This window comes from Chiloscyllium punctatum, chromosome 48 (assembly GCF_047496795.1).
Source record: "Chiloscyllium punctatum isolate Juve2018m chromosome 48, sChiPun1.3, whole genome shotgun sequence".
Lineage (NCBI taxonomy): Eukaryota > Metazoa > Chordata > Chondrichthyes > Orectolobiformes > Hemiscylliidae > Chiloscyllium > Chiloscyllium punctatum.
This window is the reverse complement of record NC_092786.1, coordinates 60,206,187-60,225,041: the sequence shown is the minus strand read 5'-3', so window position 1 is coordinate 60,225,041 and position 18,855 is coordinate 60,206,187. Positions and strand designations below refer to the sequence as shown.

The following is an 18,855-nucleotide window of genomic DNA, read 5'->3' as shown; positions in this document are numbered from 1 at the left end:
GCCTACTAAATGAAAAGCAGATGATCCTATGGGACTAAGTGCTGAATCATTTAACTGACGCTACTATCTTTAGTTGATTTGATAGATTAGTCTCCTCTTGGAGGAGAGAGAGTGTCCATATGAACCACCTCTAGCAAGAAAGTTATCACAAGCAAAAAGGCAAATTGTGAAAGTAACATTTATTTCACACAAAATGACAGTAAACATACTAAAATCCAATTCTAAAAGGTGTTACTGGAGGCCAGTGTCTACTTGTCTTATGGACCTGTTCCTTCTACAGCAATACATTTTGATTGAAGTGAAATATTATGAAGTAGCTGGTTTAACGCTTTAATTCAATTCAATGTTAAAAGCAATCAAACTCAGATTTGTTTCACACTTTAATGATAATGAACACACACCTTTTGTAAGTTGACGTTTTTTACTCTATTTTAAAACCATCTGAGCATTAAAATCATTGGTTCTGTCCATGAACAAAAACACAGCTTGTAATGTTGCTTAAGTTAAAAGTTCCCCATTTTGTGTTTTCAAATAATTCTAACTCATTTCTGAACATAGAATTACCACAGAAGCACTACTGTTCTAAAATTGTTTTAAAATTGGGTACCATTGATAACAATGAAAGGTGGAAACATCAGGAAGTTGTACAACTTTTGCGTGATCCTCCACCTTCCAGAGGATCCAACTAGAATAGACTAAGATGTCTACCTTGTTAGCCATTCATTAAGTATAAACCATTTCAACACTGATTTAGATCAGTGTTTACTCAGTGTATTTGCTGTTTAATGAGGAGGATCAATTTACAGGGTAAAGTTATTTGGCCCATTGACTATTCTTGCCACAGACCATATACAGTCAAAGGTTTTTATTTTTATTAAACACACTTTCTCCTTCATGCTTAAAAGTAATGAATATTAATTTGCAGAAATCAATATTCATCTGGTCATTTCTAGGTCCCATCAACAGTACATGTATTCAATAATTTGTCTTGACACGATAGTGACTTTGCAGAAATATCTAGTGGCAAATAAACCAAAGGTTATAAACTAATTTGTATTGACTGATTTTGCTTTTGGTGTTTGCTGTGTCATGGACAGTCAGATTGTGTGCCAATTACATTAATTGTTTAAAGTTACAGATTTACAAATCTTGTTACAACTTTAATAGTAACAGTGAAATCATTCTTACAATTACATGTTCCACTAGGATACTGCCACTTTATTTAATAAATGAAGCTATTGAATGACTATCTTCTGGTAGAATTCCTGTATTGTAATAGTCACCAACTTGATCTAAAGTTAATTTTCTTAATTCTATTTGCCAATTTTATAAAAGTTGAATGACTGACTGTATTCATCCTGTTTCTTTGCCCCTTTAATATTTGCTGTTATCCCTGCATCTGATTTTATATTCAGTTGTAACTTGCAAATCATCCTCTGTTAGTGCCTGAATTTTTAACTTTTCAGTGTGAATACCCTTTTTCTTCCTCCAATTGATAACTTTGACCATTTCCTTAGCCTGAAAGGGAAGTAGTAAAGCAAACATTCTATTGGGAGGTAAGTCTGTACAAAATAAAACTTAACTTTGTATATACAATATTAAATGATGATTTGTCAATTATTGGTTGAAAAAAGACAAACTTGAGGAGTTGACCTGTGTTTAAAAAATGTTAAATATGTCAAAATCAATGATGCTGTCATAGGATTCCAGTAAGCTCAGTTCTTTTGAATTTCATGAGAAACTTCCCTTGAGGAATAGCTCATCTGTGTTTTGGATACATAGTCAATAAATACTACTGTGAAATGAAACATAATAAACATAAGGATCTCCTTTTTAATGGGTTTTATTCTAAGCTAGTTCACCTCTAAATGGAACTGCTAAATGAGCTCCCTGAGAATTCTAGCTGGGAAGTCTGCCTTGGGTTTCCTAATACTGTTCACTATAAACTACCTTTTTTTTTAACTGGTCAGTATGTACATGGGTTGCATAGTTCCACTTACTATAAGATTGATCTTTAATTGTGACCTCACAAAATGGGCTGAAGCCATCTGCTTACTTTGCAATCTTAATGAAATAGCACATCCAGGCAATCCTGCATGATAACTATCCATATCGGATAATTTCTTAATGAATGCTGCACAAACTTAAATAGGCCTTAAGGCCCTTGTGATATTGAAGAGTGCTCATTTGTCTGAGGTGACTCTGGAAGATTTGTGTGACAGATGAAGCTGGCTGTTTCACACTGCTATATGCAGTAATGAGACACAGCGAAGAGGATGCTGCAATCAAGCCAGTAAGGCATTCTGCCAGTTTTCACTGTGTAATGTTATGATGATTTGCTGGTGTGATGCTCGGTATAAATGCCATAAAGACCAGACCTTTTTGGGTCAAGTTGATTGTTGTAAATATCTAACCAGCCTTTGTTTGTGGAACCTTTTATCAATTAAGAGTTCATTTGCCACCTAAATATAAACGTGTTATTCCTATTTACATTGAAATACTTAAATTGCCCAGATGAGTGCAAGCTGCCCATTTCAACAAACTGTTTTGCTTTTCAGCAATAGACAAGTGCTGCATTAACAAATAACTAAAATGTTTTAAACTACACACTTTTAAAAAGTTCAATAAGAAGGCAAGTGTTGAAATTAAATGCAAAGTCTGCTATTCTTTAAATCCTTATTATACAATGCTGTGTCACTTTGTAGCTAGTTTCACAGATCACAAAGCCAGCTTGTAGCAAAAATAAATCACTGACTCCAGAATGAACAAAAATACAACCTTCACATGAACGAAATAGAAAAGATGTAATTTTTTTTAAGGATTTCCAAACTTTGGAGCGTTGCAACTTGTAACTTAATTTGTGCAAACTCAATAGGACAGTGTGAATGACCAAGGTTTCCTTGTATGTGAATGTATTCTGAGCTCCCCACTCCCTCTGGTACATACTGTTAATAATTAGTCATCCAAATGTGGATGTGCCATTGTCAGTACAGCTATGCCATCCTTTATCTGAAACGCTCATAATCAGCTAGTTTTTGGAATTTGGAATTTTTTGAATTTTGGAATAAGTGATGGTGAAATTTTAAAAAAAAACAACTTACTGAAGTTACAACTTACAACAGACTGAGTATTACAGGCTCTGAGACAAAATTGAGGCCTGCCAGTGCTGGGCCACACCTACCCACATAATCTCTGAATGACCTGTATCGAATGGGTGTGGAGTTGGGTTAACTGTTTGCACGCCAAACAACCTTGTTAAGGAGAGAAAAACTTCACTGGAAAACTCTGATTTTGGAGCTTTTCAGAGTTCGGATAAAGGACTCTACCTGTAATCCATAATCCATGGTTTGACCTGAATGATGTAATATTTATCATCATTAATTTTTAAGCTACAGAATGATCTCATTACTGTCAGCGATTAGGGCTTTGAGAGCAATGCACCAAGCTTTGTTGAAAGGATTTTTACAGTATAGTAATTGTTTAATGTAACAGCCTTATGAGTCTTCAAATATCCATTAAGTTTTAGTTTCCTCCATTCTTATGATTCCCTTGTTATCCTCTCTTTGCTTCCCCTCATTAGAGTCTAGGACTAGAGGGCATAACCTCAATAAGGATCACCCTTTTAAGACTGAGATAAGGAGAAATTTCTTCTGAGATTAGGGAATTTGCAAAATTCTTATCCACAATGGGCTGCTGAGGGTAGGTTTTAAGTATATTCAAGGCTGAGATGGAGAGGTTTTTACTCAGGGACTCAAGGGATTTAGGTAAAAATCAGGAAAGTGGACCTGAGGAATATCAGCCATGATCTCATTGAATGACAGAGTAGACTCAATGAACTGAATGGCTTGCTTCTGCTACTACATTTTAAGGTATTTCAATGCCTGATCAAGAAGCAACCTCCCGAGCGCTAAGGCTATCAGGATCATGCCAATGGCATTCTGAAACTAACCACTTAGCAATATGGAGCAGCATCTGCGGCTGAAGTATCTCATCAGTCCTTGGCAGCTCTCTTTCATCTTTCTTCCCCAAATGTGAGATCAAGAACTTTGTTTGTTGAACCTTGAGGTGTTAGGTCCTATTCCATGTTCGATACTTCCTAAGGCTGCCTTTTACAGCATCATCACCAAATTTAGAGAATATCTTACATTCCAGTAGGTTTATTACAGAAACCTAATGAACATATTTGATTCCCCTTCTCTCTTGGGATTCCCTACAATTGTAAGGATGTGGAGGTCCAGCATATTGTTTAAACCTAGCATCTGTCCTGCAGTTTAGATAACCTGTCAGTAAGATTTACCAATAGCCTCCCTTAACTCTTTTACAGATAATCTTGGCAGGCAAATTCATTCTCTAATAGTCACATGTGAAAGTTAGCAAAAACTTCAAATTTGTTAACGCTGTGGTACTTCATAGTCCGAGACCTACCTATCCACTGTATGCTGTTAATGGTGCTTAGCTTTCAACATGCTCACTCATCCTGAGGGAACAATTACTTTACCCACAAATGCAATGCAGTTCAAACAAATCCTAAAAATTCATATGTTGTGTAAATTTTATAGGAACCCTAAAATCCTTATTGTGTCCTAATGAATAATTTGACATTGGCGATTCTTCATGCTTCAGTGAGATCTTTAGGAAACATTCAACCAATCTTCTATACAGTAACTATTGGGTTTAAAATGCCTACTAGAATAATCAATGAAATTCTGGCCATACGTTCATTAATTCTCAAACAATGGCTCTACTTCAATAAATCATTATCATTAAGTAGCAGTAATGATTAAAATGAAATATAAAGTTTCTCAGATTTTCTTTGTGTTCTTTTCTCTACCCCAGTAATGAAATTGTACCTCCAATGTAGAATTTTGTTGCTGTTTGGTTTCATCCATCTCCTTGACATTCACAGTTACAATTGAATCAGCTAAATGATATTTGGGTTTACCCTTATAAGGGTTGAACTAGGTAGTACAGACAACTTTTTTGTTTTGAAAGAGAAACCATTTTCAAGTCTAGAATCAAGCTTCCTTGTTTTAATGTCATTATATGAAAGTTGTTTTTTTTCTTTAAATACCATGCAGCAATAGAAATTTACACGATGGAGGCTGACAGATTGCTTGTATGCAATGTTCATGATTAGAATTTATTTACAAGATACCTTTTGAGTTTCATCAGATTTTAGGGCAAACGATTGTCTTTTCCGTCACCTTTGTTTGTGAGCAACAAGTTACAAAGGAGTGAGTGAGTTGACCAAAGTCATGCTTTGATTGGTTTGTTACATGCTTTATCATCCAAGTCATGTGTTGGGTTGAGCCTCACAGGTAGCAAGTCATAGTGACTTGGAATGTGGCTGTTCTTAGGAAGGTCATATGGGTTCTGGCTGCAGCTTGGGGTGATTCCCTGACCTCCTTGAACTACACTTATTGTTGGCTCTAGAAAAAGGAAAATAAAGCATTTGTTAGGTTCACTGAACTTAAATAAAACTGACCTCATTCTGGTCTTTGGAAACTCCAAAACTAAGAGTACCTGCTAAATGAAAATAACAGACTTTATTTTCTCTCCACGAGTGGATCCAATCTGCTCATTTACTGTCAATTCATAACTTGCTTTAAAAATAAAGGTACAAGGAAAGGCTGCTCAATCTCTGTACCTACCCTCACAAATGTCTTCATTTTCTCATCGGGTCATTGCATTAAATAAGCTTGAACAGTGAGCACTTAACTTTGTGAACAAATCATAAGGTAGGCAATAAAAAACAATGAGGCCATGGACTCCTCCATAGCCTTCAAAATGCAGCTCTCCAACTTATTTACTTAGGTTCACTGAAAAGCACAAATATAACTCTTCAGAGCTTATGCTGCATCTGAGTAACAGCATTGAGATACGTTTTACATACTACATATATTTAATATTAGAAAGCACACTGTCAAAAGACCTTCACAGAATGAGGTTAAAATTGGCAATCTGGTACACACCCTAACAAGTTGAGTCTCTGTACCTTTTTGCTGACCTTTTTGACTCACAAATGATCAGGAAAGTTGGTCCTTGGTTTGTTGGACACTCTACTATTCTCCTGATCAAGGGAACGCAATGGCCTGTTAATCCAGAAACCCAGATAGTGTTCTGGGGACCCAAGTTCAAATCACGGGAGATGACCATTCCACCATGGTAGATGGTGGAATTTGAATTCAATAAATATCTGGAATTTAGAATCTAACGATGACCACAAATCCATTGCCAACTTTGGGAAAAACCCATCTAGTTCACTAATGCCCTTTAGGGAAGGAAGCTGCCATCCTAACCTGGTCTGGCCTAAATGTGACTCCAAACCCACAGCAATGTGGTTGATTCTTAACTGCCCTCTGGGCAATTAGGGATGGACAATAAATGCTGGCCTGGTCAGTGCTGTCCTCATCCCATGAATGAACTTTTAAAAATCTCAAGGTAAATATCAGAGCTACAGGGATAGCAAAGTCTTCCAGAGACTGGATAGTTGGTAAGTAATTTGTTGAGTTAGAGAATTTGAGTCTGCAAAGGTCCAATAAAAACATTAACTACTGGATGTAAGTTTGCTCTCTGAGCTGGAAGGTGCGTTTTGAAAGGATTTCAAATCCTTTGAAAATGAACCTTTTAGCTCAGCAAGCAAACTTACATCCAGAACCTCAACCTGAGCTACAAACCTCAAAACTCGCTAACATTCACTACATTTAACTAGTTCAAAACAAAACCCTGAATCCCATGAAAATTTACATAAATCAAGAGTGCCGATAATGGGTTTAAGGCAGAGATTGTGTTGGGGCAGTGGAAATATAGGGTTAGTGGCAACTTGGTTGAAGTGGAAAAGGGGACAGTGAGCGCTAGGAAATAATTGAATTTCAAGTGCACCATAACTACTTCTAAAATTATGGCATCCTGTGTTGACAAGAAGGCTGATTTTAGATGCTTTCTAATAATTCTATCTCTACCAGCAAGCACTTGCCAACTTCGTAGATGTTTTTGTTTGTGGAGGTTCCGGTCTCCGTGTAGGGGACATCCCTGTGAACAGGGGACTTCATCTCTACGTAGCTGCTTTCAGAATGCTTGCAGGTTAACATTGGCGGGTCTTTAATGGTAGCGTACGGGTTTTCACTGCTGTTTAACGAACATGTGCTGGAACTGCACACTGAGCCCTTCATATAATCTGACAAAAAAAAACAAAAAAGAAATTAGAGATGCCATTTGCCTTTTATAAGGACAGAATGAGTAAACCTCCTTAGGGGCATCCTGGTCCAAAGCCGTGGGAGCATCGTAAAACTTCAGGGATTCTTCAGTACATTGTCAAGTGTTCATTTTAGCAGGGAATATTACCTCTAGGAGTATATCCATTCACTAAGATTCCTCAGTGGATGTGCCATATAAATTCCCTCTAATATACAGAAAATATGAAACACTTTATGACAAAAACTCAACTTTAATAACTCTAACTTTGCCTGTATCAACTACTAAGCAGACGAAGTAAATGTAAATAAATAGTATCCCACACACTATAATCTACTCATCTCCTTAACACACATCACATATGCTAGGAACATAGGAGCAGGAGTAGGCCATTTAGCCCCTTGAACCTGCTCTGCCAGTTGGGATTATGGTTGATCATCCAAGTCAATGCCATATTGTGTGAATTCTCAACCCTACACTATTAAAACTGCCCCCTCACTCGCTTCCTGTCTGCCTATACAGAAGTGTCAGAATTCATCAGATGACACAATAAGCTCAATCTAAATTCACTGCCATTCTAAGATGCAGAGTCTCAGTTATACTGTGGCTTCTACTCATTGTGAATTGTCAATGGATAGGTGTGTCATGGAAGCATTGTGGAAATTCACACTCCCTGGACACAATGTGTGGATATCATTTTAACAAAGAATATTATTCTCAGAAATATAGTCATTCAACTGAAACCTTCAACTGGTTTAATACAGTTCACGAAGACAAGTGTACTGAGAGGACTTCAATAATTCCAGAAGCAGCCCTGGCCAGAATAAATTCATTTGCCCTCCTCTTGTAATTTTAACAAAGCTCACATACATTATTGTATTACTGTATTACCAAATGATTTATTCTAGAAATGGGTACCCCTTTATTGTGGAGTTTTTTTTGTACTTGCCAGCATGACTAGGGCTTTGCTAATGGGATGAGTGAAATTGCTGATAGGCTTTCCAGTTGTACTTGTGTTGAGTCTATATTCAAGATCTCTCATCTCTCAGCCAAGGAGTGTGATGTTCATGCTCCTTTCCCAGGACTCAATTTCAGGCACAACTGACTTTTGCATGTCTTTAAGTCGTGTCAAAGAGACAAGTCTGTAAATACCTAATAAATACAAACTCTGAGGTTTATACGAGTGTTGAAGTGACATCCAGTAACATCCACATATAGCAGATTACTTTTTGTCCCAAGCTGCCAACATGATGGCCATTGCCTGAACTCCTTTATGTGTAAAACACAATATCTCAATCCAGTCAACACATTTGGTAGCAATAATAACAAGTTTCCTTCTAGAATAAAAAAAAGAATCAGCATCCATTCTAGGTTTACTCTGCCGTTTCCACACGGAAAGCTTTCATTGATATAACACTGAAAATGCAGATTAATTGAAAGTGATATTTCTTTCAGTGAACAGAAAAATAATTGAACAGAACCTGAAGGTAGAGAAACCCCTAATTGCTGTTCCATTCCAGCTCTCCCTTTATTGCAACAAGAACAAGAAGCAAAAATTAGCAGCAGGTTCCAAAATTGGGTGAAGGAGAAGCAAAGTGTATTGAAAACCTTAGAGAGAAGAAATTGATTAGTGGTAGAGTTCAAAATATTAAACAATATCTTATATTTCAAAGCTTTAATGTCCCCCAGTGTTGGAGTTTTAATCAGTTACACTCATTCAGTTTTCAGTGTAAGTTTTGTGAGTTGTCTCCTACCATTCAGAGAGTCGACTCTTGCACCTCTCCCCCAAGTTTGTATGTCTCATTTATTTTTGAGATGAGACAGCTGCTGCCAGATGACAAGGATATATTTTGCAATATATTAACCAAGAGACAACTCTCAGAATCCAAGCTAAATAAGATTCAGAGCCTTTTTGTGTTAGATTCCAACTCACGTTCCTTTGTCATCTTTAGTGAGTGAATCTTGCTGGATTCTCTCACTGCCAATTGATATTTCACCTGAGGTAATTTGTTATGAGTGAGTCTGCATAGTGAATGTTGGCAAACTCAACTGTGGACAGCATCACAGCTGTCCTCACCTGGCTTTGAGTTATCGAGTCATTCAGCATAGAAACAGGGTCTTCGGCCCATCATGTCTATGTAGACCAACAAAAACCAAAACTACACTAATCCCATTTACCTACAGGCTTATCCAAGAGTTTTACAACAAGTGAACACAGGATAGTGATCAGAAGCATGGTCCAGCTCACAATGACCGGAAACCATTGTAATAATATTATTGACCTATTTGTCATCTCTTCCGCTGAGACCATTACAGATCTCACATCAAAGCTGGGTCAAAGTCAAAAGATTAGCAAACTCTTTGTGCTATACAGTTAAAGGAAAATCTACAAGTATTGTAAAACTTAAGTAAAAAATCATAAGATGCTGGAAAGAATAATTATGCGTGCACAATGTTAAAAAATAACACATTTGCAGGGCCATAGGAAAAGCTTGGGTGTGGCACTACATTTCATAGTTCTTTCAAACAGCCAGCACAGATATGAAGGGCCAAATGGACTCGACTGTAACAGTCTGTAATTCTAAAATATGTAGCTTGGCAGGAAACATCCAAGAACAGAAAATACAGGTTATGGCATTTTGTGTTTTATAATCTTGTATCAGGACAAACCATAAAATAGCATCTGAAACATCACATATTTGTCTGACCTGTACAGTGTTACACTAAGGTAAATTGGTAAAAAGAGATTACACAGTGAGAATCCACAGTGCCAAACAATACTAGACTGAGTTACAGAACAAGATTTAACACAAGGGATATACTGTACAAGCTAGGATTGGAGATAAACATTAGATGCAAAAACTTGTGACATTTGTATCATCATCATCAGCAGAAGGGGAGAGCAGAAATCACTTCTAATGCTGGAACCTAACACTAGCAAGTGTAGTTTTAGCAAACAAGAAGTTAGACTTAATACATTTGATTTTTTTCTGAAGAGTTATTATGGTTTGAAGAAATTAGGAAGATGTAGGTGAATTTAATGAGCTGAAATACAGGGTTTATAGACAAAACAGCCAAAGTGAGTACTAGAATGAATTTAACTATATGCGCCATTTATAGCTAGAAACAACAGTTCAGAAATGTAAGAGAGAAACTCAAAATGACAGAATCAGAAAGAAAAGTAAACTTGAATTATTATGAGAGGCAGAATTCAAAGCAGATTAGCTAGAGGTGAAAGTGGACATTGAGGTTTGAGAGCTCCTTCACATTGGAATTCACAATAGGATATGAATGGAAAATATGGCAATAGGGTCATTGGATAGTGGGGGGTGCAGTTATAGCTGGTGTCTCATCTGCTTAAGGGAGTGCTGCACTATTGGCTGTGAATGACAGGTCAAGCTGAAGACCCATTACCTTCTCAGATAGATCTGAAACTATGTTGAAGAAAAGCAGAGGATTTCTCCACTGTCCTAACCAATAATTATCTTTCAATACTGCAACTGCTTAAAAAAAAGGCCACTGATTTTATTGTGTTAATGGAACATGCTATACGCAATGTGAACAGTGACATTTCAAAGTACTTCATTGGGTGCAAAGCACTTTGAATGTTCTAAAGTCATGAAAGACACTGCTTTGATGCAAATCTTTCTTTCTAGGGCCTCTGTTTGAATCTAGAGGTCAAACTGACTGTACAGTTTTACAGTTAAACTGACTGTACTATAAAGTTCTATGTAAAAATAATTGGGATGAGTTCATGAGACATATAAATCTAAGCACAAAGCTAATCATAATTTGACTGTTAGCTCCAAATTGTCGATGTAGTTCAGACAAGGCACTAGCATGTGCTAAGTGGAAATGTTCACCAATGCAGTGCTGACTGAGGTTCATAAAATATCTTCATTGGGATAAACTGAAGCAAGCGACTCAATTCACTGATGCAGTGGATACAGTGAAAATAATACATTCTTAAAATGAGTATTATCCAAGAATAGTGTAAGAAAATAGTGAAGTGCTAGGCCATGGGTAACTGACTGAAGTTTAGCTGACATCTCTTTTTTTGGTCAGACCCAGGCAGCAACTGTAACATAAAACACATAAAACCGTTCATATTAAAATACTGCCACCCATATAATCCTGACTGTTCAGAAATAAAAATGTGTAAGGCAGTGACATCACCACAGAGTTTAGTTGCAGTTCTTCAATCTGCCTGTGTTTTATCCTAGAATTAAGGTAATCAAAAGCTTGCTTTTTTCAGAGTGAGGAAGTGAACTGGTGGAAGGCTCTTCAAACTGTCAATGGAGTGTGGGATGCAGATTCAGACTTAGCTGTATCATTATAGGAAGGTGCAAAATGAAAGTTGGCGCTTGCTCAGTTGGGGGCTAGTGTATGAAAAATAATTAGACATCAATCCATGGGCATTTTCTTGTTTCTGGATAACTGGAATCAGCTCAATTCATCTGCAATCTTGTTCACATCTGGGTAGAAAAATAGTAAGCCCTTGTTAAAGCACCACCAAGCTCATATCTTAATTATTGAATTGTTTCAACCCAGTTCCTATTGGATGTGTTAGTTCTTCAATTGGAACGAGAAGTGTGGATTTCCATCTTCCTCGTTAATGAGAGGTGAATGCAGTCTCTTTGCAATCATGTCTGAATTACCTGCATTAGGAATGTAAATGATAGCACTCAAATGTCTGAGCTGCACTGTAACATGATGTTTGCTCTCTGACAGCCCTCACATTATATTTTTCCAAACGGAAACCAAGAACTTAACAACCTCAAGAATTAAAAGAATGTTTATAATGGATATCAGCCCATAGTTTCTCAATATACTGCGTCAAAAAGTCTTTTCAAGGAAGTAAACCGTAAGCCATGAAATACATTTAAGGCAGGATTTTGCATGTCAGCATTGTAATATGAACTGTAGGAATATTGGAGGATTGGGGGAGAGGCTTGCACAGTACACAGAAGTATTCATTTTTGTATTAATGAAGGCATGCACAGGATGAATTTTGTTGATATCATCACTGCTATCATTTTAACCTGAGATAAACCTCAGTTTCAAAAGCAAAACCATGTTGAGGGCTTACTAACCTAAATTATTCAAGTTATTGTAGTATCTCCATTCAGGATGCAATGAGTTGTTGAAATCTTGTCTACAGCCTTCTTGTCCAGAAAGCTCTATACTCTTGAGACTTGAGAAAAGCTGTTTTTTTGTCTGTTCATGAATTAATAAAAGATTGCAATAGTTAAATGGGCAACTTTTAGCAAAAGTTAGAATGCCAGATATGTCATTTCAATATTATATCTTCACTTTATGCAATAGTAGTGCCACGGATTGGAGTGTGCAACAAGGCAATCTAGTAAACAATTTTTAGAATAATCTTCCCAGTGAGTCTGGCCATAGCTATAAATTACACTGATTTTTTTTTAAACACTGCCACGCATGCCATTGCACCTGGTGGGGCACCACTCTACTCCTGCCTCCAGACTGTCCTTCATATTCTTTACAGGAAGAAGTCCATACACGGTAAATGATCTCTGAAGCACTACTTACAGGATCATTATTCATGTGTGAAGATAGTAACTGTTGCTCATATTGCTAACAACAAGAACCCATCCTACTCTGACATCATATTGCAGCAATGTCAGATTTGTTTTGCTTCATTATCAAAAAACATTTTTTTTCAAATGTGAGGTGTCAGGTTGCTCCCTATTTCAAGCTACTTTCTCCTTCTGTTTCTCTTGCTCTCCTTGGCTTATGCATCGATTGCAGCTTCCAGAGCAGTCAGTTGATTCTCAGATTTAAAACCCTCTGAACTAGTTATTAGGAAATGTGAGAATCTAATCCAGAAATTAGATTCACCAATGTAAATACTTAACTTCTCCCTATAATTAAGTAACTAAAAGCAGAGTCAAAGTTGTATGTCCTATGCTTTCCGGTTATGTCTTTTGTTGCATTTACTAAAAAGCACTCATAAAATGTATAAGGTTTAGGGGAGAAATTCAATAAAACTAGGAGACAGAATAAAAGATTGATGAAGTTTTCTTAATCTGTTGAATCTGCACTTGAAACTTGACCAATCACAGTGTGTTTCATGATATATATATATAGCGTTTCCTTGGGTTTTAGATTCCAATTAGAACTTGAGGCTTACATTAGCCATTGCAGTTTAATGTAATATTGTATCTTACATACCTTGATATAGCATCTTTCATCCGAGTTATTGATAAAACGGGTGAGTCTCCCACTCTGGGATAGTGTGTGGTAACTAGGGTTGTTGAAACAGTGAAGGGTGCTGGTATTCTGAGATGGATCTAGAAAAAATAAGTCAGCACAAAATGTATGTATATGGAGTAAATGTTAATTATAAAGGGAGGGAGAAAAGGCAAGAAAGAGAGAGATTCAGCAAAATACAGTAAGAAAGTGCAAATGAACAAGTATGAGGCAGTGTGAGGTTGAGAAGTAGGAAAAAGGTAGAGAGAGTGAGATGAGAACAGAGAGACAAGGAGACAGAGAATGAGGGACTGGTCTCTTCCAGACATGCAGCAGACTGCATTATAATGTTCAGTAACTTCTATGTATAATGCTTGTGGGTACAGTTATTTTATAACGATTTTCAAATAAGACATAGATGCAAAACAGAAATAAAATTTAAATAAGACAAATTAATGCTTGTCACCAGGTTACAATGCAGCTGTAAAAAGCAGTTATGGAAACAAATCAAAAGGAATTAATGAACAACTATCAATCCAGAGATTGACAAACAACAGAACACAGCAGGACTGCAGGAAGAACACATGTTTTCATTATGAGAGTGACAAAATTTACAAGATTTCTTGAAACTGATTATGAATTAAGCACTTTCACAGACTCAATGGGAACACTACACCCCAAAAAGTAAATCAACTTCATGCTGGAACCCAGTGAAGCCAAAAACCTTTGTAAGATTAAAGACAGTATTGCATGGACATATGTTATTACAGTCAAATTCTGAACCTATAAATAACAGGATCCACAAACATAAAAAATATATTTTATTTTCATGGCAAGAAAGGGCAAATGAGTTTCTCCCAGATCACTGCTTTCAACCACTCATTCAGCAAAAACAAAATTCATCTCTGCCTCCATTTTGCCTCAATTGCTCCCTCTTGTGGGGAATTGTTTAATTACTGGTGAAGAATTGTTGAAGCATTGCAGTGGAGGAGCTGGTGTTGGACTGTGTGGACAAAGTTACAAATCACACACACCAGGTTATCGTCCAACAGGTTTATTTGGAAGCACTAGCTTTCAGAGTATTGCTCCTTCATCTGGTAGCTGTGGAGCAGAATCATAAGACAGAATTTATGGCAAAAGGTTACAGTGTCATGCAACTGCAATGATATATTGAACAAATCTAGATTGTTGTTAAGTCTTTCATCTTTTAGAGTGGGTTGCAGGTTTCAATTCATTAATATGTCAATCCCAGAACTTCTTTTAAGTCACATTCTCGAGATAAGGTTTTATAAAGAAGGCGACAGCTCAGCTTAGACAATACATTAAAGGTGTGAGGTTAAGAGTCTGTTTTTATCCCAAGCTTGAGTCAGACCTTTTCTACTTCTAAAGTGGAATTTACAAGATATTACATGGATTGACTGCCTGCATTGATCGCCTGCAGATTGTGCATTTTTGAACAATATAGAATGTATCTGCAAATACAAATTCACCCCATAGACTTATATATGTGCATGAGAGAGGGAGTATGCATGTGAGTGTGTGTTTGCATGTGTGCAAGCTTGGTAAAGAGTGTGAGAGTGTGATGGAGTATAAGCCTGTGAGAGGATGTGTGCGTGGGTGTGTGGGGGGGTTGTATGTGTGTATGTATGAGAGAGAGCGCATGTGTATGAGAAAAGGGTCTGTGTGAATGTGTGAGTATGTAAGAGCACGTATGCATGTGTGAGAGAGTGTATAGTGTAGGGGGTCACCTGTAGTGTGACATGAACCCTCGACTTCGAGATAGGCAACAATGTAAACTGGTTGAACAGGCTGATAGCCATGTTCAGTACCCATGGGAATGGCCTCAACCAGGACCTTAGGTTCTTGTCACACGACAGGTGACCCCATTACACCACACACTCTCACACACACTCTTACATACTCACACATTCATGCAGACTCTTACTCACATAAACATACACTCATACCAAAGCACCCACCCTCTCACAGGCTTATACTCCATCACACTCACACTCACACACACACTTTACCAAGCTTGCACATATGCAAACACACTTTCTCATCTGTGCACACACACATTCACAGACTTACTCACTTACTCTATCTCTCTCTTTCATGCACGCACGCACACATAAAAGTCTATAGGGCGAATTTGTATTTGCAGAATTATAAGTGCAGATACATTCTATTTTGCTCAAGTAATGCACAATCTGCAGGCAGTCAATCCATGTAATTTTTTTAAAAATCCACTTTGGAAATAGAACCAGTCTGACTCAAGATTGGGATAGAGACAGACTCTAACCTCACATCTTTAATGCATTGCCTGAGCTGAGATGTTACTTTTTTTTATATAAAACCTCAAGAATGTGACTTAAAAGAAGTTCTGGAATTTATATATTACCGAACTGAAACCTGCAGCCCATTCTAAAAGATGAAAGATTTAACAACAATCTACATTTGTTTAATATATCATTTCAGTTGCATGGACGCTTTAATGTTTTGCCATAAATTTTGTGTCTATGATCCTGCTCCACAGCTACCTGATGAAGGAGCAGCGCTCCGAAAGCTGGTGCTTCCAAATACACCTGTTGGACTATAACCTGGTATTGTGTGATTTTTGAGTTTGAAGCATTGGAAGTATTCCCACAGATGGTGAACAAGCCATGATTTCCTCAGGACCAGCAATACTGATGTAGATCAATTGATCTGCATTTATTAGGAGTTACAATCACTCATTTTAATTAGACACATTAGATACTTTGATGTACACTTGGAAATATAGACATACAGATCTATACTTAGAAAGAAAGCTTATAATTTGCTCCACTCTCATGGAGCATGAATGATGCATACACAATAACGTTTTCATATTATAGAAGTTATGACAAAGTTATACCCTAGTTTACAACCAGAGGGAGTGAGAAATGGGAGAAGGGATGAATGCATTAATGTGTGGAAAAGATAAAAGGGAGAAGTCAGTAGACTGGGGGGGGGAGGCGAGAAACAGAATAAAGGCAGAGAGGAAAATAGCAACCAGAGTAGGCTATACCGTGCCTAGAGTCTGTTTCATAATTTAATCACGGCTCCTTTGTACTGCAACTCCATTTACTTGTCTTTAATCCTGGGAGTCTGCAACATCAATTCCATATCTTAAAATGAAGTGCTGACTTTGTGAAGCTACACCACAGCTAAGTAGTAGAGGCAGCATGCAATAGAACACGCGTTCCCACAATCAATGCATCAGATCTGCAGTCCTGCTGCATTTGGTTGGACAATTAAATGACCAACTTGATGAGGGTCAATAAACAACAGTATACTCAATGGTGGAAAATGAAAGGTAAGCAACATTGAAACATTTCCTACAAATTTCTATCAGTGATACTGAAGAAATGGCTTAAATTGATTTTTGTTCAACGTTCTCAACTTCACAGATTCAATTCAATACATAGGATATCAAGAAACGGCTGAAGACACTCAATATAGCAAAGGGTATTGGGTCTGGCAACATCCCAGTTGTAATACTGAATACCTGTGCTTCAGAACTATCTGCTACCATAGCTCAACTGTTCCATATAAGTACAATACTGTCATCTACCCTACTTTTTGAAAACTTGCACAGGTATGTCCTATTCACAAAAAGCAGTACAAATCCAATTATCACCCCATCACACTATTCATAATAATCGACATGATGAAAGGTGTCAGTGACAATAATGTATGCACTGACGCTCAGTTTAGGTTCTCCTAGTGCCACTCAGCTCTTGATGTCATTACAGCTTTGGTCTAAAGATGGATTAAAGAGCTGAACTCAAGAGTGAAGGTGAGGGTGACTGGCCTTGACATCAAAGCATATTTAATCGTATGTAAGAAAATTGAAATTAATGAAAATCTGGGGAAAATTCTCCATTGATTGGAGTCACACTCAAAACAAACAAGATAACTGTGGATGTTGGAAGTCAATCATCTCAGCCCCAAAGTTTCTCAGACAGTGTCCTAGATCCAATAATCATCCATCAATGACCTTCCCTAAGGTCAGAAGTGGGGATATTTCCTGATGAGATCTTGCTTTTAAAGCATAATGAGGAGAATTACTTTCTCTCCTTTCGCTCTGTGTTAAGACTTATTAATCTGTGTTATAACTTAATTGTAAAGGGTGTACCTGTACTAATAATCATGTTCTACCGTTCCACAAGCCATCACAAAATGTATAAAATTCCAATGAAACTACCAAAGTGACCCATTTGGCTGACTGACTGCTACTCAGGACAAAACAAATTCTCACCGGGTTTCATCAGTGACAAAAACACTATTCATGCACTTAACTCGAACAAGAGTAGAGGGACAAAAAGGATTTCTAATCTAATATGTAACTTAAGCTGTACCTCTTCAAAATCCCAAATCCACACACACTCAATCACTATTAAGACAGAGGAAAGACAAATAGTTTAACACAGACACAAAGGGTGGAAAAAGAGTATAGACAGAGTAAATGTAATTCTGAGATCAAAGCCCAGCCCACAAGGTGGAAAGTGATTTTCTCAGTCTTTTTGACTTTAGCACTGAAGACTCATTGTTGTCTGCAGAATGATAGTTGGTCTTTAATTAAATGGTTAATTAGGTACATCTTGGTCTTCTAATGCTATAATTGTTTCATCTCAGCTTTCTTGATTTTCTACCATTTTCTGCATGGAGACAGGGAGGGAATGAAAAGATAAATTCTTTCTGTTTGTAGGCTCTGGAAGTTTCTCTCTTACATCCTGACACACTTGCCAATTTCAGAATGCTGCTGTCAGGCAGACTTCCCTTAACTCAAAAGGGTCTTGATGTCACTCAATGTCAGATTCTCCCTCTGACGGCTTCAGAAAGCACCATTGTATCATGCAGCTCAAACAAAGATAGCATTTGATTTTCAAGTTGTATAACTTTCCTTAGATTAGATTAGATTACTTACAGTGTGGAAACAGGCCCTTCGGCCCAACAAGTCCACACCGACCCGCCGAAGCGCAACCCACCCATACCCCTACATTTACCCCTTACCTAACACTACGGGCAATTTAGCATGGCCAATTCACCTGACCTGCACATCTTTGGACTGTGGGAGGAAACCAGGGCACCCGGAGGAAACCCACGCAGACACGGGGAGAACGTGCAAACTCCACACAGTCAGTCGCCTGAGGCGGGAATTGAACCCGGGTCTCTGGCGCTGTGAGGCAGCAGTGCTAACCACTGTGCCACCGTGCCGCCCACCATTCCTGATAATGTAGTTACAGTGGTCCAACTTCCATTTCAGTTTATATTCCAAAAGATAAAAACATTTGGTCTCTTTCATGCCTCCACTCTTAAAGAAAGTGAAATGCTATTTTTAAATACATTTCATTATGAGATGAACTCAACATAGCACAAAACTACATAACAATATTTTATTAATTCATCGCCCTTCATTCC

The 18,855-nt window shown here is 37.5% G+C and overlaps 1 protein-coding gene across 4 annotated transcripts in view; it reads right to left on the bottom strand.

The window, feature by feature from the left end:
- Window positions 1-33: 33 nt before the first annotated feature.
- megf11 (multiple EGF-like-domains 11) overlaps window positions 34-18,855 on the bottom strand; it is a 487,483-nt gene continuing 468,661 nt past the window's right edge. For 3 of the 4 annotated variants that reach the window (XM_072565386.1, XM_072565385.1, XM_072565387.1), the window contains 4 exons: window positions 13,393-13,511; window positions 12,288-12,411; window positions 6,977-7,177; window positions 34-5,429 (listed from right to left, as the gene is read on the bottom strand). In XM_072565386.1, coding sequence (XP_072421487.1) covers window positions 5,254-5,429; window positions 6,977-7,177; window positions 12,288-12,411; window positions 13,393-13,511 — 620 coding nt within the window. In that variant the 3' untranslated portion in view covers window positions 34-5,253. The remainder of the gene's footprint in view (window positions 5,430-6,976; window positions 7,178-12,287; window positions 12,412-13,392; window positions 13,512-18,855) is intronic. The other variant, XM_072565388.1, reaches the window with a different exon arrangement.